The 20193-nt window shown below is 38.2% G+C and overlaps 3 protein-coding genes across 4 annotated transcripts; all 3 read left to right on the top strand.

Annotated features, from left to right (window-relative positions):
* Nucleotides 1–2242: 2242 nt before the first annotated feature.
* LOC140762310 (uncharacterized) lies at nt 2243–6353 on the top strand. 2 transcript variants are annotated; one of them, XM_073100040.1, is made up of 2 exons: nt 2243–2428; nt 3555–6353. In XM_073100040.1, exon 2 carries the CDS (start codon nt 3591–3593, stop codon nt 5748–5750), a length of 2160 nt encoding a protein of 719 aa, XP_072956141.1. In that variant the 5' UTR covers nt 2243–2428; nt 3555–3590; the 3' UTR covers nt 5751–6353. The 2 variants fall into 2 exon arrangements, with proteins under 2 accessions (XP_072956141.1, XP_072956140.1); XM_073100039.1 differs by having other exon boundaries at nt 2243–2463.
* Nucleotides 6354–8601: 2248 nt separating this feature from the next.
* On the top strand, nt 8602–13345 carry LOC140763453 (heparanase-like protein 2). Its single transcript, XM_073101648.1, has 10 exons — nt 8602–8817; nt 9169–9416; nt 9510–9546; nt 9868–10051; nt 10786–10934; nt 11026–11259; nt 11629–11818; nt 11929–12054; nt 12149–12248; nt 12793–13345. The coding sequence occupies exons 2-10, from the start codon at nt 9207–9209 to the stop codon at nt 13183–13185; spliced, it is 1623 nt and encodes a 540-aa protein (XP_072957749.1). The 5' UTR covers nt 8602–8817; nt 9169–9206; the 3' UTR covers nt 13186–13345.
* A 2628-nt stretch (nt 13346–15973) lies between these two features.
* Nucleotides 15974–19471, top strand: LOC140762411 (probable inactive purple acid phosphatase 2). The gene is made up of 2 exons (XM_073100199.1): nt 15974–16699; nt 17916–19471. Exons 1-2 carry the CDS (start codon nt 15992–15994, stop codon nt 19164–19166), a joined length of 1959 nt encoding a protein of 652 aa, XP_072956300.1. The 5' UTR covers nt 15974–15991; the 3' UTR covers nt 19167–19471.
* Nucleotides 19472–20193: the final 722 nt, after the last annotated feature.

Below are 20193 nucleotides of genomic sequence, written 5' to 3'. Positions count from 1 at the left end.
CGAACAACCTCAACTTTGAGTTGTATTCTAGAATGGACTTCATAATTATCTACAAAATGCCCATATTATATGGATCGTTTGATAATATTAAAAGTTGAGAGGGTGCTTTCTAAGATGTTACATGTCCATAGATACTGGCTTATAAATTAAACAATAGACTACTTAGATGCTTTGATTTAGCTATTAAAAGTTTTGTGGTGTGCTAATCCCCTTCTCATGATTCTATGATTACAGAGTCGGTCCCATGGATCATTTTATCGAAAGCCGTGTTAAAGGTACAATATATATTATTAGTTCGTAATCTAACATCTTAACTTTTTAAATTAATTAGCACTATTTAATCTATAATTTCTATTATTTATTCATACATGGCGAGAAGAGATGCAGACTTTACTTATCCTTTTATCTATCCATTTGTGATGTATAAATATTTTTTTTAGGTTTATACTTTGAAGGAAAGATTAGTGGTTGAAAATTAGGAAGAAACGTTACACAAAAACTTATGGTCACGAGTTTTTGATTGATAGATTACCTAATTTTCCCTAAATATAATAAGATTATTTTTGCATGGGCACAAGCTCACACAGACATCTTTTTATGCTCATATATTAAAGTAGTATGTTTATTGGTCTAAACTATTCTTTGGGTGCTCCTGGCATTGTACTTTCGGCTACCAGAATTAATTAATTAATATTGAGGTCTATCATTGTATTGACTTAATTACCTTTGTCTCTAAATATTATTCCTTGCAATGCATAAACAAAGTGATCCAATGGTTTGCTGATGCATGAACCTGCCATATGAGTAGAATCATGGAGATGGCCATAAAGAACTTCCATTCTAATTCTCCAGTTTAAATGTTAATAAGATAGTGCTTAGGAGATTATAATGAGTTATATTGTATGAGTATTTCTGGACCCAAATCTCGAATACTGTAATGAAAACATCATCAATTATTAGGTAGAAGAACTTAACTGATGACAAAAGAGTTCTATAATTTTGTCCAATAGATTATTGTTGGAATCCAAGGAAACTTAGTATCTTTTTAGTCCTGGGAGTTATGTTTTCCAACTTGGATTTAATTCTTTTTTGTTTGTTTGTTTGTTTGTTTCTCTGGGCTAAGAGTTAACCTATATTTTCTAGAGGTTATAAATAATTTTTATTTTGGTATTAGTAGAATAACCCCAGCTCTTAATTACATTTGAAAAAGATCACATAGATAATTATAAATTTAAAATGAGTGATTGAAATTACGGAATTTCAATTTAGGTACAGAAAAATTTATATATTAGACATTGTTTTATAACGTAATTATGATTTACACCCTACATTTTTACTATTTATAAATCTAGCGAATATGTACAGAAAACACTTTGAATTAGATTTAAACTAACATAATAAGAATATTTTATTAATTAGAGATATTTTATTTTTAAATGACTAAAACACTGTTAATATAACTTGATTGAGAATATTTTTATAATTTTATTAGTATAGTTAGCTTAACTCAGATATTTTTTTAAGTTTAACTAACTGATGTTATTGTAAGGTATTTTTTACGTATATTTCTTAAATTATTAGGTCTTGATTATAAATATTAAAAATATAAGATGTAAATTATAATTTTTATTAAAAAATTTAGGTGTTATTTTATAAAATTAATTCAAAAGTAATTGAATAAAAAGTAAACCAAAAGATTCTGACCATCTCTGACTCGCAAATCTCAACAACAGCTGCGATGGTTGCTGCTAAGCTGGCTTGCCAGCTCACGACGCATCATTACGACCAAAATTCTAGAGTAAACGTGTCCGGTCTGGACACCTGTCAGATCGTGCGTCCCGGAGCATGGTGAATGGTGGACCATCGGCGGGATTGGATCATTCGCTTGACTTCTGCGCACGCCATTCTTGGCCCCGTTCCAAACGCCGAGTATTCTCTCAAGGCTCGGTCAAATTCTCGTCATTTTTTTTATTTTACACCCTTCCTTTTGCTTTTATTATTATTTTTGCGTTGAGTTTTATAAATAATCAATTCTGTCTGTGGTTATTCGCAAAAAAAGTGATAAAGGTCTCGTCATAAAGAGGTTGCTTCGTCTAACGGAACGCGTATAGAGTAAGTACGAGAAATTGGGATCGATGGTTATTCGCATTTCCCAAGAATAGCGAGCTTTTGGGAGTTGCGTTGTGGGGCCGCCCTTATTCTTCCCCTTCCCTTCTCTCTCTCTCTCTCTCTCTCTCCTCTCTGTCTCCGGCTTCGTTTGCTCTCGCTTTCGCTCGTCTCCCCTGCCAACGAAGCACATAACACAAGGGGAGGAAACTTTTGTTTTGCTTGCAAGATCTCCAAAAGGAGATAAGGGTCTGCTCCCTTTGGGAGAGACCTCAACTGGGTTTCTTTCTCTCGGCTTCTGGTGAGGGGAGTGCGTCGAAAGGTACAATCTTGATCGGTGTCTCGCTGGTTTTCTTGGTAAACACACCGACATATCTCCCCTGTTTCTTGCGGTGAATCTCGAGATCGTTTATTTTCTATCTACATAAGTTCGATCACACATATATATATGATATATATACTTTTGTGATCTTTGAGGTCGGTTTCCTTTGTTGCGTTTTGCTTGATGGTTGCTTGTTCTTGAATGTTTTGGTTGATTGGAAGTAAGAATTCTTTAATTGCTTCCTGTTTAATTGATATTGAACAGAGTTACCTCCTCCTCCTCCTCCTCCTTCCTCTTCTTCATATAATTTAGACGATATTTTCCTCATCTTCTTTGTATTTGCAATAAATTCTGGTTGCAGAATGTGTTGGTTTTTTATTTTTCAATGTTTAACAGATGGAAATATTAAGTTTAGTTATACTATCTATTCAGAAAAGGAAAATTTCGCATTTGGGTGTCTTCAAGAGTTCTTCATAATTAAATCGCTTTTCCTTTGATGTGTGGATAATCTGTAAAAGGATAGAAGTTACACTTTATCTACTTGTGCTTTCTGATCTTTGAATTAAAGAAGTCAGATATGTAATTTTTTTCTATTTCTGCCTATTAAAATTGGTCACGTAATTATGTTTGCCCACTGTTTCTATGAAGGGCATCACTTTGCATGGGATTTCTATGCAACAACAGTATGTGTTATTTATCATCTTTCGTGTAGCATTTAAGTAGAGGAAGCTGGATGCCAAACCAGGGTGAATTATTGCTTCTCCCTTCTTGTCATCTATTTTATCTGGAATTTTTGGAGCTGTCTAGAAATTTAACGAGCAACTAGATATCTTCTGTTTACTGATTGAAGGAAATATTCTTTATAACATAAATATTTATACTAGTTCACCTCATTACTTTGTTGACTGACATTTCTACTTGTTGAGAAATTTTAGTAGTCGTCTATCAAATAAGTTTATAGCTGCAGCAGTTTTGCTTTGCTGAAACTATAATTGTAGTGGAGATTGGCATAAATCACCATTAGAAAAGCTTACTATGTTCCCTTTGTTCCTCTCTCGCATATCTTTCGATTCGCAGTTGGACATGTCTTGCCTTGTGCTTATCTGCCTGTGAATCTTTCTTGCAGTATTGGAGATAATTTCATTCACTCCTTCCTGTTACAATGGGTGAAGAGTTGACAGAAAGAGACACTACTTCACCATCTCATGTTAGAACTGAGTCTATGGGAACAGAAAGGAAAGATTCAACAGGTGAAACCATCACCGTTATTTTGCCGTCTCCTTCAAAGGGTCATGGAAAACATGTTCCTCGTTATCTCAGAGCTTCTGTTGGTTCCTGTCATGACCTCTGTAAATATGGGATCAAGCATGGTTTCGAAGCTAAGAAAAAATTTCTTCTCCGTCGCACCTCTTTTGGGGGCAAAGGCAAGATTCCAGAGGAAGAACATGAGCAGTCAGGTATTATCGTACATAAAAAAGGGATAGCAAAGAGACCAGACCTTAAGCTGAAGATGTCTAAACCAAAAGATGATTCCAAATCTGAAGTCTCCAAGCAGAAGATGCCACCTGAAAAAGTATTCCAGCTTTGTGATCTTCCTACAGACCTAGAAGGAGGATCATTTGAAGGATCTTCTGCCTCGAAAGTTAATCCTCTGGCATCTGATCTAGGCAATGCTGGGCCTAGTTTAGATGAAGGGCCATCTATAAGAGTCAAACTAGTGATACCATCACCCATCCAGGAAGGTGGTTCATCAGATGAGGATAAGCCAGGTAATACAGAGGGACTACTTGATGGACCATCATCCATGCGGAATGGTTTGGCCGATGCCCAAGACGACGACCCTGTCAATCTGGCAGAAGGATCATCTGTCGAACCTGTAAGCATAAAGCTTATGATATTACCTGCAGAAAATCCAGCAGAAGGATCACAGGAGGATTGTGTAAGCTTAGCACCAATGGCATCTGCTGAGACTGCTACACTAGCCACAGCAGGATCATCTGAGAAATATCTGAATACCAAGCAGAAGGTTCCATCAGTTAGATCTTCAATGCAAATTATAAACACAAAGATGAAAACACCATTAGTTGTCGGCCGTACTGCTGCATCTTCCAAGGAACAGATTCAGGTAACTAGTTTGAAGGCTAGGAAGGGGGAGAAGAGAGAAGTTTCAAAGCCCAAGATTGTAGATGAGAAAGTAGAGGCTGTAGGCAAATCTAAAATGATCAGGCAGAAGAAAAATGTGATAGGAGACCCAAACAGACAGAAAAAGGCTATGTCACCTGCCACAAGAACCACCACATCTGACAAACAGAGAGTTAATGAGAAAAAGAGTCCATCTGGTAAAGACAACATTGCATCTAATACAACTGAATTATCCAAGTCTGCAGATTCGTCAAAGCTAGACACTACCAAGGATGCGTCCTCTTCTTCAGTAAGCAGAGCAGGCCGGAATATCCAGGAAAAGAAGACTACCAAGGATGCAGTTCAGCGCTACATTGGCAAAGAAAAAGTATCGAAACTGCTGAAAACTTCTTTGTCAGTGAAACCTCTTATAAAGTCAGTTTCAAGCAAGAAACTGAGAAAATACAATGAAAGGAGTTCTGCATCGCCAGTAAAGAGTGAAAGATTAGTTAGAAGAACAGATTGTGGTGCAGATAGAGCCAAGGAGAAAATTTTACATGTAATTGAGCCAAAGCCAGAGAAGGTAGATCTTATTAAGACTGTAAAGAAGAAATCTTACAAAGTCAAATCATCATCTGCCCCAACATCAACATCTTTACGATCTATGTCGGTACGTGGGAAAGAAGAGCATGACTCCCTGCTAGTCTCAGATAAAGAACGACTAGACAAGAGAAATCAAACTGATGTTTTAAAAGGCGAAAGCAAGGGGAGATCAAGAAGAGCCGCAAGTATCCTCCCGGAAAATAAATTGCCTTCACCTCACAAATTGAATTTTCGCAGAGGTAAGGTTGTAAACATTCCGTCTGAGAACAGCGGGCCAAGAAGACTTATATTCAGGCCAGCCAAGGTGGCAAGCGAGAGCTGGAACGCTAAAGGAGAAGGACGGGTACGAAGCTTTAGGAGGAGGAGAAACTCTATGGACATGAGTACTCCCACTTTGGAAGGTCCCATTGTTCATCTGAGACATCAAGATGTGCAGGACAAGAAAGACATCCAAGGTTTGTTCAATCATGTGATTGAGGAAACTGCAAGCAAGCTTGTTGAGACGAGGAAAAGCAAGGTGAAGGCATTAGTGGGTGCTTTTGAAACTGTAATCTCACTTCAAGAAAGCAAAGCAGTTACAACAGTTGCAGGTCCATGACTATTTTGTGGTGGTGATTATACATTTCTTTAGATGTGGTGGAATTTGGGACTATATCTTCTGGTCGAAAGTGTTACAGAGTTGTGGATGTTGTTTGCCGTCGTCAGGCTTTGGATCTATTGCTGACAGCAGTGGTGTTCATTACTAGTTTTCCTACTTGGACAATATTCTTCTCATACATATGATATACTGGAATAAGCTAACTTGAGGTTCTGCAGAGTTTTGTGTGCCATTTCTTGTCAGGCTTTGGATCTTTTGCCGAGAGCAGCAGTGTTTATTACTATTTTCCTATGTGGACATTATTCTTCTCATACAAGTCATGTATGGGATAAATAAAAAGCTCCAGGAGATATTGCTAACTTGAGATGAACTTTATTCAAATGTCTTTGATGCTTTCTGGGGTTCTGTCAGTATCAGTTTGTTTGAAACTTGGTTGACCTGAACGATTGCGAGAGATCAAATTCACAAAATATATGAAGTTGGTTGCATGCTTTGGCACTGTAATTTCTTTTTCTTTTTTGGTGAGAAATGCTTTGGTTCTGTAAATGTTAATTCCTGAAGCTATAACATTTGAAGTATTTGTGGAAATTCTTTTGTCTCTCTCGCTCTTATAGTCTATAGTTGGTTTAATCTACTCCTTTTCTGTAGTGTATACTTGCTTAGATACATGTAACATGAAGTTTCCAAGCCTTTGGTATCCGATATACCTGTCTGAATGAAATCATTATAGAGGATTTCCAACCTATGGTTGTCTTCTTCTTTTCCTTCTTCAATGCAAAACTAAGCTATTCAGGTAAGCATGCTAAAATTTTCCACAGATGAATATTTTCAACCATTTTTCATCTAACTTCACTTCTTGTCTATCCTTTGAAGATTGTATATATATATATTCTAATGTCGTTTTCATGCTCTAAATAGATCTTATCCCCCTAAAATAATGTTATGATTAAATAAAAAATGGAATATTATCACAAGTATAATTGAGAATGATTTAAGTACAGGGATCTGTCAATTTGTGCATTATTGTGGATAAGCTCAGCTGATCAAACCATAATATAATATTACCCATGTCATGCATCAATATCCTATGGGAAACTAATATATATATATGTATGTATAGATATATTAATTGATCAACTCAATCCTCTAGACTTTCATACTTTATAACTTCATATCGTCACTACGTTTTTTCTTCACATCATGCATATATCATTTCGATAGAACTCTTTGCAGTGTTTCAACTCATCATCACCTAATCCCTTGTGATTAGGATAAAGGTCAAATTTGTTTATGATGCATTAGGTTGGAAATATATAGAGGAACAGTTGCATCAGAAATGACATGTAATCTGATATCCAAAGTCTAATTCATTCCAGCCCCACCACAAGAAGACTTTCTTATCTTTACAAGTAGGTATTCTTTAATGATACTCAAATCTAGAAGGCAAGACTACGAATGCAGGCGTCCCAATAAGAATAAATGGATTCAGTGTTGAATTTGGAATTGTTTGCCTTGAGAGGTCATCAAACTATAGACTTTTCCTATAATATGACTATGAAAAGAGGACCAGGCCAAACCCAAGGATGAGGTTTGGGTCGGTCAATAACGACGGTTTAGCGAACAAGATTGTCGTGCAGAGACACGAACATGAGTAAGATATACCTCACCAGCATATGTTATACTAAGACACTTTAACATAAAATAAATATTATAAAATAATTAAAATTTATGTAAATACTTAGATATACTATAATATTTATTAAAAAATATAAGAAACGTCGTGAGAGATAGTGATAATCGCACGCCATCGATAATAACATGCATGGTGCATTTGAATGACTAAATATAAATATCTGCGTTCAGATACCCTATTCAAGCGGCAAACAAAGCAGTTGAACAGAGTGCCTATTTTTATGACTTTAGATAAAATTTTATACTTCTTCGATCATCAGAATACTATTTAAGCACTTCAATAACGATTCTAAAATTATCTTAAAAATTTTAAAATCAATCTTTCACTTTAATATTATCCATTAAATATCTTATACCTTGTATATATGCTTATACATAAAATTTAGGTACATTACATTAATATATATTATATTTTAAAATATAATTTGTTAATTAAATAAGTAGGAATAAATATAACAAATTATATAAAAATATAGATGCATTTAAAATAGTTTTCTCCGATATCATCCGTATTGACTGGTGTTGACCATTAGGATAAGTCGTATTTATGAGACCTTTGAGGACTTCTATTCCTACCAATTCAAAGTTTTGACCACCTCAAAGTTGAAGCAAAGTAGAATGGAATAGGAACTCTGTATGGAATTGAATCAAAAGAAAAGTTTCTTGCATGTAGTAACCGAGAAGGAGAACCTAATAAAAAGGTACCATGTGATGTCGGAGAACTTGCGCAGCAGAGGAAAGAGAGTGGAAAGTGGGCAGGGAATATATGATTAGGTGAAGTTTGACCACCTTCTCGTGTTAGTCTAACTTGCATTACTGTTGCTTCTCAGATGTCATTCTTTTACCTACTACTACTACTACTCTAAACCAACAAACCTGCGCCATTATACCATAATGTAATCAGGTATAACGCCACTCCACGATGTACAAGGTCATGATTTATTGAATGTTCTTGATTTTAATGCATAGGAATGAATGATTGCAAATAAAAGAGCTTTCCACAAAGGAAAGTTATTAAAAGGTTCTCGTATTCTACTCTAATTACGGTCAGCTGTGTCTACGAGGATCGCAACATCCACGCCTGCCATTATATTATTGGGATAGCTACTGCTCTGCTGTGGGCCAGGGAAGGAAAGCTTTTAAGGGCAGCCGGATTTGCCAAATCTCGATCTCGGTGGACTAAATTTGCTCCGACCCATTACTCCCGGGTCGATTCTCTCCTGGTGGGTAGTGATAGGGAGAGGAAAAAGGTAGAGGTAGAGGGGAAAGATTGCTTCTTTTGGCGTGAAACCGCTGGTTTTTCTTGCGTGAGCTCCTCTATGCACTGCTGCAATCTCGGGAAACAAATAGTTTTGAGTTCTTCAGGCAATTGGAGGTTTGGATTTAGCTGGGCTTTCCTTCTGCTACTTCGATTCTTTCCTTGCAAACGTTGGTGGTTTTAATTCTGTGAAGATTTCTATCTAATTTTGGTTCTCACGGAATTTTAGGCGGTCTCCGCACTCTTTGATTTGGCTTCAAAGCAAAGATATGAAAGACCCATGCTTTTAATTGTGGGGATTTCTTGACTTAAGACGCACTCCTAAAATATTCCCTCCTTCTGTCATTTCTCAACTCTTGAAGAAAAAGATTCTAAGCAATACACATTCATAGAATTGCAAAAGTTGCATCGTTTTTGTTGTTTCAATCTTCTTCTAAGTTATGGTTTTTATCTTTTATGTTGCTATAGATTCTTGAGGAAAAGTTCCAAATAGAAGGACTACAGGCATGGGGTTGCAGCTTTTGTTGTGTCTTCTTCTTTGTATGTTTCCTGGTATATTGTCTCAGGATTCCGCCGATGCAACTATTATTATAAAAGGATCTGCCACAATGGCTGAAACCGATGATAATTTTGTGTGCGCCACTATTGATTGGTGGCCTCCTGAGAAGTGTAACTACAATCAGTGCCCATGGAGAGAGTCTTCTGTTCTAAATTTGGTGAGTTTCCAGAATGTTACTATTTGTGCACTCTGTAAGAATGTGACCAACTATTTCCTAAAATTGGTGTTCTTTCTTTGCTTCATTCATCAGGACTTAACTCATCCTTTCCTAGCTAACGCCATTCAAGGTGAGTAGTTACTTTCCATTCATCTGATTATTTATTTATTTTTTTTCTTTTTGATACTTTAGAATGATAGGATATTTCCGAGTTTTTAACACTTCAAGCCTTAAGTTTTAGTATGTGTCCTTTTAATAATTTTGGTGATGATGCTCTGGGCCAACTGAATTAAATGCCAACACCCCAATGTAGCTCAATTGTTTGACTTGTAAGAACAGATATCTGGCTCATTTATAGGAATTGTTACCATCTCCATCTCCTACGTCAAATTTTTACTGCCTTCTATACGTGAAAACTACTCTCTAATTTTTGGTTTATTATAATTTGCAGCCTTCAGTCCCCTACGGATAAGAGTGGGAGGCTCGTTGCAAGACCAAGTTGTGTATGGCATGCCAAATTTAGGATATCCATGTCTTCCCTTTTCAAAAAAGGCTGGTGGGTTGTTTGGATTCTCCAAGGGATGTCTACCCATGGAAAGATGGGATGAGCTTAACTATTTATTCCAGAAGACAGGGTAGGTTAACTCAGAATATCCTTATTTATTCATTTTGGCTGTTTCTTTTTGCACACTTGTAAGGATACTTGATCAGTTGAAGTATCAGCTCCCAGTGAAACATCCATAAAATATATATAGACACGTCCCATGAACAAGAAGATATTGCTCCTTAACAAAGATTATCTCTATTAATATTTTCTTTTTCAATTGAAGAAGAAAAGATGGATGCATCAGGAAATGAGTTCTTCGGTGGGCAAGCCACTAGTGTATCTATAAGGAAAATTGATTATATGTGGACTAGCAGACATTTGTTTCAGTTTATATTTTTTTCTTTATCTTTTAAAACAAAGATTTTGCTAACTTGATTGTAGTTTAGGCTATAGTTATATCAGATTAATATATGGTCATGGTCCAGTCAATTGCTTGTGAAATTGAGTCATTGACTTCACAGTCCTGGTGATCTAACGATTCTATCGCTCATGTATAAGTTCTTGAAAGTTATTAAAGTACTGGAAACTGTTATTCTACTAGTTGACATCTGATGCTATCAATATATTTGATAGTAGCTCTGGCACTGTTCAGGTTTCTTGTCATCAGAACATATAACTTATGTATCTACTAATAATCTCTATGTATCTACTAATAATCTCTACTCTGTTGTGTAAGCTAACATGACAAAGAACTCGACCATTCAAAATGATTCTTTGCAACATGGGAACTGCTCTGACTCTTGGCTAGTTTTGTGATTGCAGAGCAGTTGTTACTTTTGGTCTTAATGCACTTTATGGGAGGCAAAATGTACGCAAGGGAATCTGGTCAGGTGCCTGGAATTCAAGTAACGCTCGTGACTTCATAGAATACACCATCTCAAAGAACTATCATGTTGATTCGTGGGAATTTGGTAATGCCTGTTTTTGACTCAAGTCTGTCTTTCCAATAAAAAAAATGTCATATTTCCAGAATTTCAGAACTATTTCCTCTTCATGTATCAGGAAATGAGTTGAGTGGGCATGGAATTGGTGCAAGTGTTGGAGCTGAACAGTACGGGAAGGATCTTATTACCCTCAAAGGCATCTTTGATGAGTTATACACAAATTCAGACAAGAAACCATTGGTAGTAGCTCCTGGAGGGTTCTTTGATCAGCAGTGGTATGCTCAGCTTCTTCAGGCCTCTGGGCCAGGTGTTCTCAATGTAATGACACATCATATATACAATCTTGGTGGAGGTGAGTGTCTATATATGTGAACATACATAAATTTGTAGTTTATTGCCATCATTCCTTGTTATTAGTTAAGAATATTACATGTTCATTGTGCTTGGATATAAACTTTGCCATATTCAGATTCCCTGTTAGATGCATAAATATGATACAATCATCACAAACTGTAATTCAACAAAGATCAATATGCTGGTCTGCCCCCACATATTAGGTTGCAGATACCATTGCATGCTTTTGAGTACCAGATTTGCTATAGACCATTTGTAGGATGTATCTTTCAAATGTTAGTCACACAAAAGGTTGACTAGGAATGTTCTTATCTTTGGAGATGTGAATCTACAGGATGCATGATAATTATTTTGATGTTCTCTTCAGGTGATGATCCTCATATTCAAAATAAGATCTTGGATCCACAATATTTAAGTCGGGTAACTGATACATTCAGAGATCTCCAACTTACCATACAAAGACATGGACCATGGGCTTCTGCTTGGGTTGGTGAAGCTGGCGGTGCATATAACAGTGGTAGTCGTCAAGTGTCAAACACTTTCTTGAATAGCTTCTGGTAATTCTTCATCCTCTTTGTCTGCAGTTCAGCTTACTGCAGCATATGATGTGCTGGAACAGTGCCCTTTATAAAATGTGATGCGATTATGAGCTCATTAATATTAATAGGTACCTAGATCAATTAGGGCTGGCGTCTAAATATAATACCAAGGCTTACTGTAGACAGACTCTGATTGGTGGGAATTATGGTCTTCTTGACACCACAACTTTCATACCCAATCCCGATTACTACAGGCAAGACTATTTAAAGCATGTGTACTGATAAGATTTATATTGCTCCAATTTCATGCTTCAACCTCAAATCTGCCAATCCTTTTGTTCTTGCCAGTGCATTGCTATGGCATCGGCTTATGGGGAAAGGAGTTCTTTCTGTTGATCTCAGCGGCTCCCCATATTTACGTGCTTATGCCCATTGCAGAAAGGAAAAGGTACAATTATTTCTCAGAATATTGCGAATTTCCTTTCAAAATTGTTTGTTATGTTATAGTTAATACAGAGGTTTCCCCAAAAAAAAAAAAAAATTTAATAGAGGTTTCTCCAAATGTTTATGATCATTTATATTGATTCCTGTTTTCATACGTCAATTGAGATGATTTAGGAAGATTATATTACATATCTGAAAGAAGTGAATATGTACGTGAAGATCCAACAATTAACAGTTTCATAACAAAGAAGAAACTTAAATTCCAATGCTTGTCTTGCTGCCCCTGAATCTGGGTTTTGTTATCCAAATTCCAAACTATCAATCAGCTGACTAAAATACAATCAAATATAGATGTATGACTAACGACTTATTATTGGTACCACAGAATTTTATCCTAATATAAATGTTAATACTATTGAAAAAGTAACCATTTCCATCCTGACTAATTTTTCTGCAATCAGTGATAGACACTAGACATAAACTCTTCTTGGCTCTGTAAATCACTAGAAAAGCTATATCTGATGCATCTTCTAAACTTTTCTATGTAGGATGGTGTCTCGCTTCTCCTGATCAACCTGAACAGATCTACTGGGTTCACTGTGACAGTCCGCAACGACATTAATGCCGATCTTGCAGAGGATGGCGGCATAAAAAGGGATAGCTCTTTCCTGCATGGCCTTAAACGGACGGTTTCTTGGATCGGCAGCAACACATCAGATGGGTCAGAGACAAGAGAAGAATATCATCTAACGGGAAAAGATGGGAACCATCTTAGCAGAACCATGTTACTAAATGGGACTCCTCTGGAGCTTACTGAAGATGGAGACATTCCTCCTTTGGACCCAGAACTTGTCGCAGTCGACTCTCCTATTAATATTGCTCCATTGTCCATCGCATATGTGGTCTTCCCTAATTTTGAGGCTCCAGCTTGTGGTCGGTAACTGTAAATACTTCAGCTGGGCCTTTCTGTTGTCTGCGATAGATGATTTGTAATGCCAAATATAGATGTCTATAAGAGCTTGGTAATGTAAACAAATACATCTTATTTGTTCTCTCTTTCAAATGAATAAGATGCATAATAAATTCACAGCATTCCTTGAAGTGAATTGGTCCCGAGTTCCAATAATATTGCAAAGAATGAAAGAAGGCATACACGAGTGCATTTGCTCACATTAATTGCCACCTCTTTGTTCACAAGAGTAAGCGAGCTACTCATAAATGCTCCAATTTAATGAACCCATAAGCTTCTCAAGATTCAAATGAAGTTCAACAACTCGACATTTGAAAAAAAAAAGGACAAAGAAATCAAATAACTAGATGAATACCCCTGTACTATTTTTTTTTCGTACAGACTTCTATGGTTTTTAGTGTGCCTAAAATTGACTAAGTTAAAGTCATATAATATTATTTTAATAAGAAAGTTAATTGGACAACTAAGCCGAACAACATTTCGAAAGTTTTACACAGATAAACGAAAGAGCATCTAACGATAACTCATACGGTCTAGATCTGTAATTATCCCATCAAAATTCTTGAAAGTGAAGCACAAATCCTCAACTATAGATCCTTTTCATTTACTATAACTGCTATAATGCACTTAGTACACTATGTCTAGTAACAAAGTAACCACATCAAGAGGTGGAAAAAAGAAGCAGCCAAAATAGAAACAATTAAAGGATGTAGTGCAGATTAATATATTCAAGAACAGGAGCATGGCCCTGTTCAATTGTGAAGAGGGTTGGGTCCGGTTGGGACTAATCGCTTCTCGACGCCGTATCTCGGGTCGATCTCATCTTGATACGGCGGTGGCGGCGGCGGCGGCGGTGGTGGTGGTACTGGGTGTCGCGTGAACCAGGAGGGCGAAGAATTCACTCTGAAGTGATGGAGTTGGTGGTTGTGATGGTGATGGTGATGAACCTGATGGTCGTTGACTTGCTCCGAAGACGACGTCTGCAAGAGTCGAGCACTTGAGATCGGGCAAGGAAGGAGAATGGTGGTCGCCATGAAAAGAGCCAACATAGTGGAGGTGGTGGAAGATCTGTTCATGGTTGTCTTGAGATCATTTAAAAAGAGAGGTAGTCGTTTATTAGAGTCTCTCTCATCACCTATGAGGGGGGGAAGGTGGAAGAGAGAGAGGAGTGCAGTTGGGGGGTGGTGAGCTTTACACGTAATGGCAAGAGACCCATGAAGAGTATTTGGCAGTCGACGTGACTAAATTAAAAACAAAGGGCTTTTACGTAATTGCCCCTAAAGACTTTTGTAATATCATAATAGCCACTGCATTCTTCAAAATATTTTAATTACCACTAAAATAATTAATTGAACTTTTTTAGAAAAAAAATTGCATTTCTATACTTAAATCAAACTAATCACTATTAAATTATTCAAAATAATTTTATCCAATGTCATAATGCAAGAAAATATAATCTTAATTATTTTTTTAGAAAACAATCAAAGATAAATATTTAATGCTCTAAACTTCAAGAAAAAATGTGTATCTTGACCACTGTCTAGGTCATCGTCCATCTATGCAACTATCGCACCTTCTCTAACTCCTTCCTCTATGACCTCGTCGGTCTCATCCTCTACTCCACTCTTGTCGTCACTTACTTCACCTCAATGTACTCTCATGATCACCGTAGCTCCAACACCGGCTCCCTTGACCTCAACAAGCTCTTCATCCTCAAGACCTAGTTTGCCCTTGCTTGGTACTCTCACTATCTCAGCAACAACCCTCTTAGTGCATCGTCACCCCTCGTCCAAATTCAGCTTGTTCCTCTACCATAAGAGTTTGTTTAAGAGTCGAACTCAGCTAAAGCTCATCAGAGGCTCGACTTGAGTTGAGATGAGCTAAGCTTGAATAAACATAAGACTTAAAATTAATTTCAAGATAAACCTAAACATAAGTCAGCTCTCTCAAGTTTGGGTCAGTGGTTTGGTGGTTTGTTCCTTCCCTCCTCCGGGATTCTCCTAGCATATGCACGAGGTGACCTCAACATCTCAGACCAAACATCTTAGACCAAACTACTACTGCCGCAGGGGTGAAACTAGGCCTACCCACTTCTATCAAAAAAAGAAAAAAAAAACTCCCTCCCAGTTCTCCAGTGCCCAAAGATCTTTTGGGCACTTTAATTAGGCATAAACGAGCCTCCTAATCATTGGTCTTAGTATCGGATTGGCGTCCCTTCTTCAGTTCTTCTTCTTCTTCTTCTTCTTCTTCTGGACACGTGTCTCGACAGCTCATACGTGGTGTCGTTTGATAGGATGGTGTCTCCGACCAATACGGCGTGGCTTTCGTTTCGGCAACGTCATTGGCCACGGGGGGAGGCACTCTCGGCGCAATTTCCGAGGTGCAAATATCACCGAAACATATTAAATTGTCATAGATAAAAGAGTCGGTAAAGATGCTTGCTTCCAAGTTATTACTTCCCAGTTATCCACTCTCTATCAGTCCATGTCGGACTTTATTCCTAGCCTCAGGACTCATAATCTAAATCTAAATCTATTAAATTCAAATTCAAATTCAAATTCAAATCCAAATCAAAATCCAAATCCAAATCCAAATCCAAATATCCACTGGTCCACTCTCTCCTCTTGGTTACATGAATATGATAAAGCAACGTCTTTCGTTTCATTACGTAACCATCTATTCTATTCGTACGCCAAATTTCCCACCACTATACGAATATAAAATTATACGCCTGTATACCTCCCTTCTTCACCTTTCCCTTATCCAAAACTACCCCAATGACTACCCCCGAAACCCCCCTTCTCTTCTTCCTCCTCCTCCTCCTCCTCTTCCTCCTCTCCTCCCCCTCTCTCACCTCCTCCGCCTCCCTCACTGTCTCCCCTAAAACCCTAACCAAATCTAATCATACGGTCCACATCCGATGGTCGGGAGTCTCCTCCCCCTCCGACCTCGATTGGCTCGGCATCTACTCCCCTGCGAACTCCCCCGACGACGAGTTCCTCGGGTACGTCTTCCTCAACTCCTCCCGAACTTGGAGATCCGGGTCCGGATCCATCTCCCTCCCCCTCGTCAACCTCCGATCCGACTACGCCTTTCGAATCTTCCGCTGGACTCGCGACGAGGTCAGCTACCTCCGCCTCGACAACGACGGCAACCCGCTCCCTGCGACCGAGCACAGGCTTGCCGAGTCGGGTCCGGTCGGGTTTGAGAAGGCGGCGGGACCCGATCAGATACATCTGGCGTTCACAGATCACGACGACGAGATGCGGGTGATGTTTGTGACTGCAGATGGGGAGGAGAGCTTCGTGAGCTACGGGTTGGATAAGGGGAGGTTGGATAAGATGGCCGGGACGGAGGTGAGCAGGTACGAGAGGAAGGATATGTGCGATTATCCAGCGAATGCGAGCATAGGGTGGAGAGATCCAGGGTTTATTCATGATGGAGTGATGAAGAATTTGGAGAAGGGGCAGAGGTATTATTACACGGTAAGTTTGGGACTTTGTTTTGGTACTGTCAATTGTTCTGTAGGGACGGAAATAATTCCAGGCGATTAAATGATTGAAGTTGATATTATTTGTGGCATTCTTTGGATGATACATGTCATGGACTCACTTGTCTTATTATCGGATTGTTTTCGTAACTGGATCAATAGATGCGCGTACTTTGTTTTAGTGATGCAGAAATCTTCTTGAGACTTGAAATGTTATACCCTGGTGAGAAGGAGGCATAAGAATTCAAGTTACAGTAAATGGTCCTTATTAGCATATCTGAATTGTTTGTAGGATACTTAGTTATGGACATAGAGTCACTTTATCATCTCTTGTTTATTTGGAGCACATATCCATAATTTTTTCTCATAATATTCTAGTTGGTTCTGCTCAATTGCTTTCTTTCATTGAAACAAAACTTTACAAGATGTATGTTAGCTTCAGTTGCCTGTTTTACAGACTTCATTGTTTACATAATATGTCCTTCTCCATATCTGTGCAAATATTTTTTACATATGTGACATCTTTTACTGCTTGATTGAGTATCTTGTTTGTTGCTATTCTCAGTGATGTGAGTTATTAGTGTTGCATTCAGTCAGGTTATGATCTTTGCATATCTTTCATACAATCAGAGGAGCTTTGCAGCAACAGAGTGCATCATAGACATCTACTGTGGCATTAGATATTTAGATGCACACTACGCTATTTCCATTCTTTTAACATAATTATGTCATCTTCAGTACTTAGTTTAGCTTTTGTTCTGAGGTACATATGTGGTATCCAAGTGCTAATTTATTGTGGATGAGCTTATGATAGCAAATTAGCTGGATTTACAGGTTGTTTCTGCATGATGTTTTTAGGTCATGTTTATCAAAGTTTATATTGTTGTAAAGATTTCGTCTAGTTGTCAATAAGCTGGAGAATATTGTGACTATGCTTTTGTTTTGTTATTATTTATTACACAATGCTATCGCTTGATTCCTTGTTCTGGCTTTTTGTATCATGTGCTTGCTGTCTCATTCTTATTGTTCCCGAATAAAAGACTATTGCTCCTTGTAACTTAGATCTTACCTCCTAGTGGTATGTATTCAGCATTTACTTTGTTGTATTGTGATATCCCATGTGATAATGACTGCTGATTGTTTACTAGCATAATAGCATTTCTTTTTTTCTTGAATACAGAGGAATTAATTTGTTGAAATTCCATTGACAGGTTGGTAGTGATTCAGGAGGCTGGAGTGCAATGCAGAGCTTTATATCACGTGACAGTGACTCAAATGAGACAATTGCATTTTTGTTTGGGGACATGGGCACTTATGTTCCATATGCAACATTCTACCGCATACAAGAGGAGAGCAAGTCAACTGTGAAGTGGATCCTTCGCGACATTGAAGCCCTTGGAGATAAGCCTGCATTTATTTCCCATATTGGCGACATCAGCTACGCAAGGGGCTACGCGTGGATATGGGATGAGTTCTTCAATCAGATAGAGCCCATTGCTTCCAGTATACCATATCATGTCTGCATAGGAAACCATGAGTATGACTGGCCATTACAACCTTGGAGACCAGAATGGGCACTTACTGTCTATAGAACTGATGGCGGAGGTGAATGCGGGATACCCTACAGCCTCAGATTCAGAATGCCTGGAAACTCTTCTCTACTAACAAGAACAGGATCTCCAGACACTCGGAACCTTTATTATTCCTTTGATGCTGGCGTCGTGCATTTCCTGTACATATCAACTGAAACCAACTTCCTCCAAGGAAGCAATCAGTACAACTTCATTAAAGCTGATCTTGAGAGTGTTGATAGAAGTAAAACACCATTCATTGTTGTCCAAGGCCACCGGCCTATGTACACAACTAGTGATGAAACAAGGGATGCTCCACTGAGAGAAAGAATGCTCGCGCATCTGGAACCACTTTTTGTGCAGAACAATGTAACACTTGCCCTATGGGGACATGTTCATAGGTATGAGAGATTCTGCCCTGTGAAAAATTTCAGCTGTGTGGACATGGCCTCCAGCATCGGATCTGGGGCTGCACCTGTGCATGTGGTGATTGGAATGGGTGGTCAAGATTGGCAACCCACCTGGGAACCAAGGCCAGACCATAGAAATGTCCCTATCTTCCCTCAACCTGAAAGGTCAATGTACCGAGCGGGTGAGTTCGGGTACACAAAGCTTGTCGCAACGAGGGAGAAACTGACACTTACCTATATCGGGAATCATGACGGGGAAATTCATGACATGGTTGAGATTTTATCTGGTCAAGCTCAGAACACTGGTGGTGGCGAGGCTGTTGTCCAGTCTGTATTGCCTGTATCCTCTTGGTATATTAAAGGAGCAAGCCTTCTGTTTTCTGCACTCTCAATTGGTTACGCACTTGGGCTTGTAACTCGTTACAGGAAAGACTCTGCACAGCGTTCTGCATGGGCGCCAGTGAAGAACGAAGAAATATAGTGGTCTTTGGGTGCTTCAGAAGAAGTGATACCAGCAAATTCATCCAAGAATTTCATTGCAAGCAGACTTCGCCCTATGGTGTCAAGAGAAGAACTCATTCTGAAGTATTTAGCCTGCACATCAAAGCTTTGGCTATCACTTGATGAAGGCTTGTAAATGTATCTAACTTCATGTGTCATCCATCTCTCTTTTCCATGAGTTATTCAATGTCGGGATGTAAATTATTATTTAGTGGTTCTCATTGTGTTCTTAGGCGTGATAGAGATGAATAAAATCTACGATCCTATGATGTTTTTCTCGTCCAACTTGATTGTTAGGAGCTGGAACATTGACGTTCTCTTTTGTCTTATATCATGTTAGCTTGCTCCTGATCTACTCTTTTTAGCTTTAATTGAAAAGCAATTACAATTTTGGTTATAACTAGAGATATATAACTGATAGGTTTTCTTCTTCTTCCCCCCAGTGAATATCTGAGTGTGAAGTTGACCCTTAATTAATTAAAAATATATAGATAAATACAGAATGATTTAGACAGCATTACATAGCTGACTAAATAAGAAAATAAAGAGAAGATTTTGTTTTATTAAAAAAAAAAAAAGAATATTCCCAACCACCATATCATTGCTAAGACCATCTGATTGTGAAGTTGCTTCTCAACTTCCTCTTTTCTGTTTTAGACCCAATGAAGTTCTATTGTTATATAGATTGCAATTATTGAGACTAGCTCCTCACTGGTTGTGCCAAACAGAGTTGATCCATATGTCCCTGCCAACAAAATTCAGCAGTCATCGTTGTCTTCTTTGCTTTTCTTAAGTACAAGCTAGTGAGCTTTAGAAGAGTTTATGAGAAGGGAACTACTGAGAGCTGCTGTTGCTGAAAACTTTTTTAAGAGCCAGATAATAGCATGCAATGAACAAACGACTTGCTGTTGTGGGTCGGAAATAAAGGACAAGGGTGGAGATGGAGAGAACCCAGGAGGTCTTCAATAAGCTCAAGGTTTATATGCCTGAGATGCTGCCTCTCTGTG

This window comes from Typha angustifolia, chromosome 7 (genome assembly GCF_048772165.1).
Source record: "Typha angustifolia cultivar Huaian chromosome 7, ASM4877216v1, whole genome shotgun sequence".
Classification (NCBI taxonomy): Eukaryota; Viridiplantae; Streptophyta; class Magnoliopsida; order Poales; family Typhaceae; genus Typha; species Typha angustifolia.
Note: the sequence above shows the minus strand (reverse complement) of the source record. Positions and strands in the feature narration are given on the sequence as shown.

What these genes read in the sequence shown, in the direction of transcription:
- LOC140763453 (XM_073101648.1), top strand. Translation starts at nt 9,207, where the DNA reads ATGGGGTTGCAGCTTTTGTTGTGTCTTCTTCTTTGTATGTTTCCTGGT. An exon ending in TGTTGATTCGTGGGAATTTG is followed by an intron (nt 10,935 to 11,025) that starts GTAATGCCTGTT and finishes TTCATGTATCAG; the next exon opens with GAAATGAGTTGAGTGGGCAT. An exon ending in TATATACAATCTTGGTGGAG is followed by an intron (nt 11,260 to 11,628) that starts GTGAGTGTCTAT and finishes TGTTCTCTTCAG; the next exon opens with GTGATGATCCTCATATTCAA.
- LOC140762310 (XM_073100040.1), top strand. Translation starts at nt 3,591, where the DNA reads ATGGGTGAAGAGTTGACAGAAAGAGACACTACTTCACCATCTCATGTT.
- LOC140762411 (XM_073100199.1), top strand. Translation starts at nt 15,992, where the DNA reads ATGACTACCCCCGAAACCCCCCTTCTCTTCTTCCTCCTCCTCCTCCTC. An exon ending in GGCAGAGGTATTATTACACG is followed by an intron (nt 16,700 to 17,915) that starts GTAAGTTTGGGA and finishes TTCCATTGACAG; the next exon opens with GTTGGTAGTGATTCAGGAGG.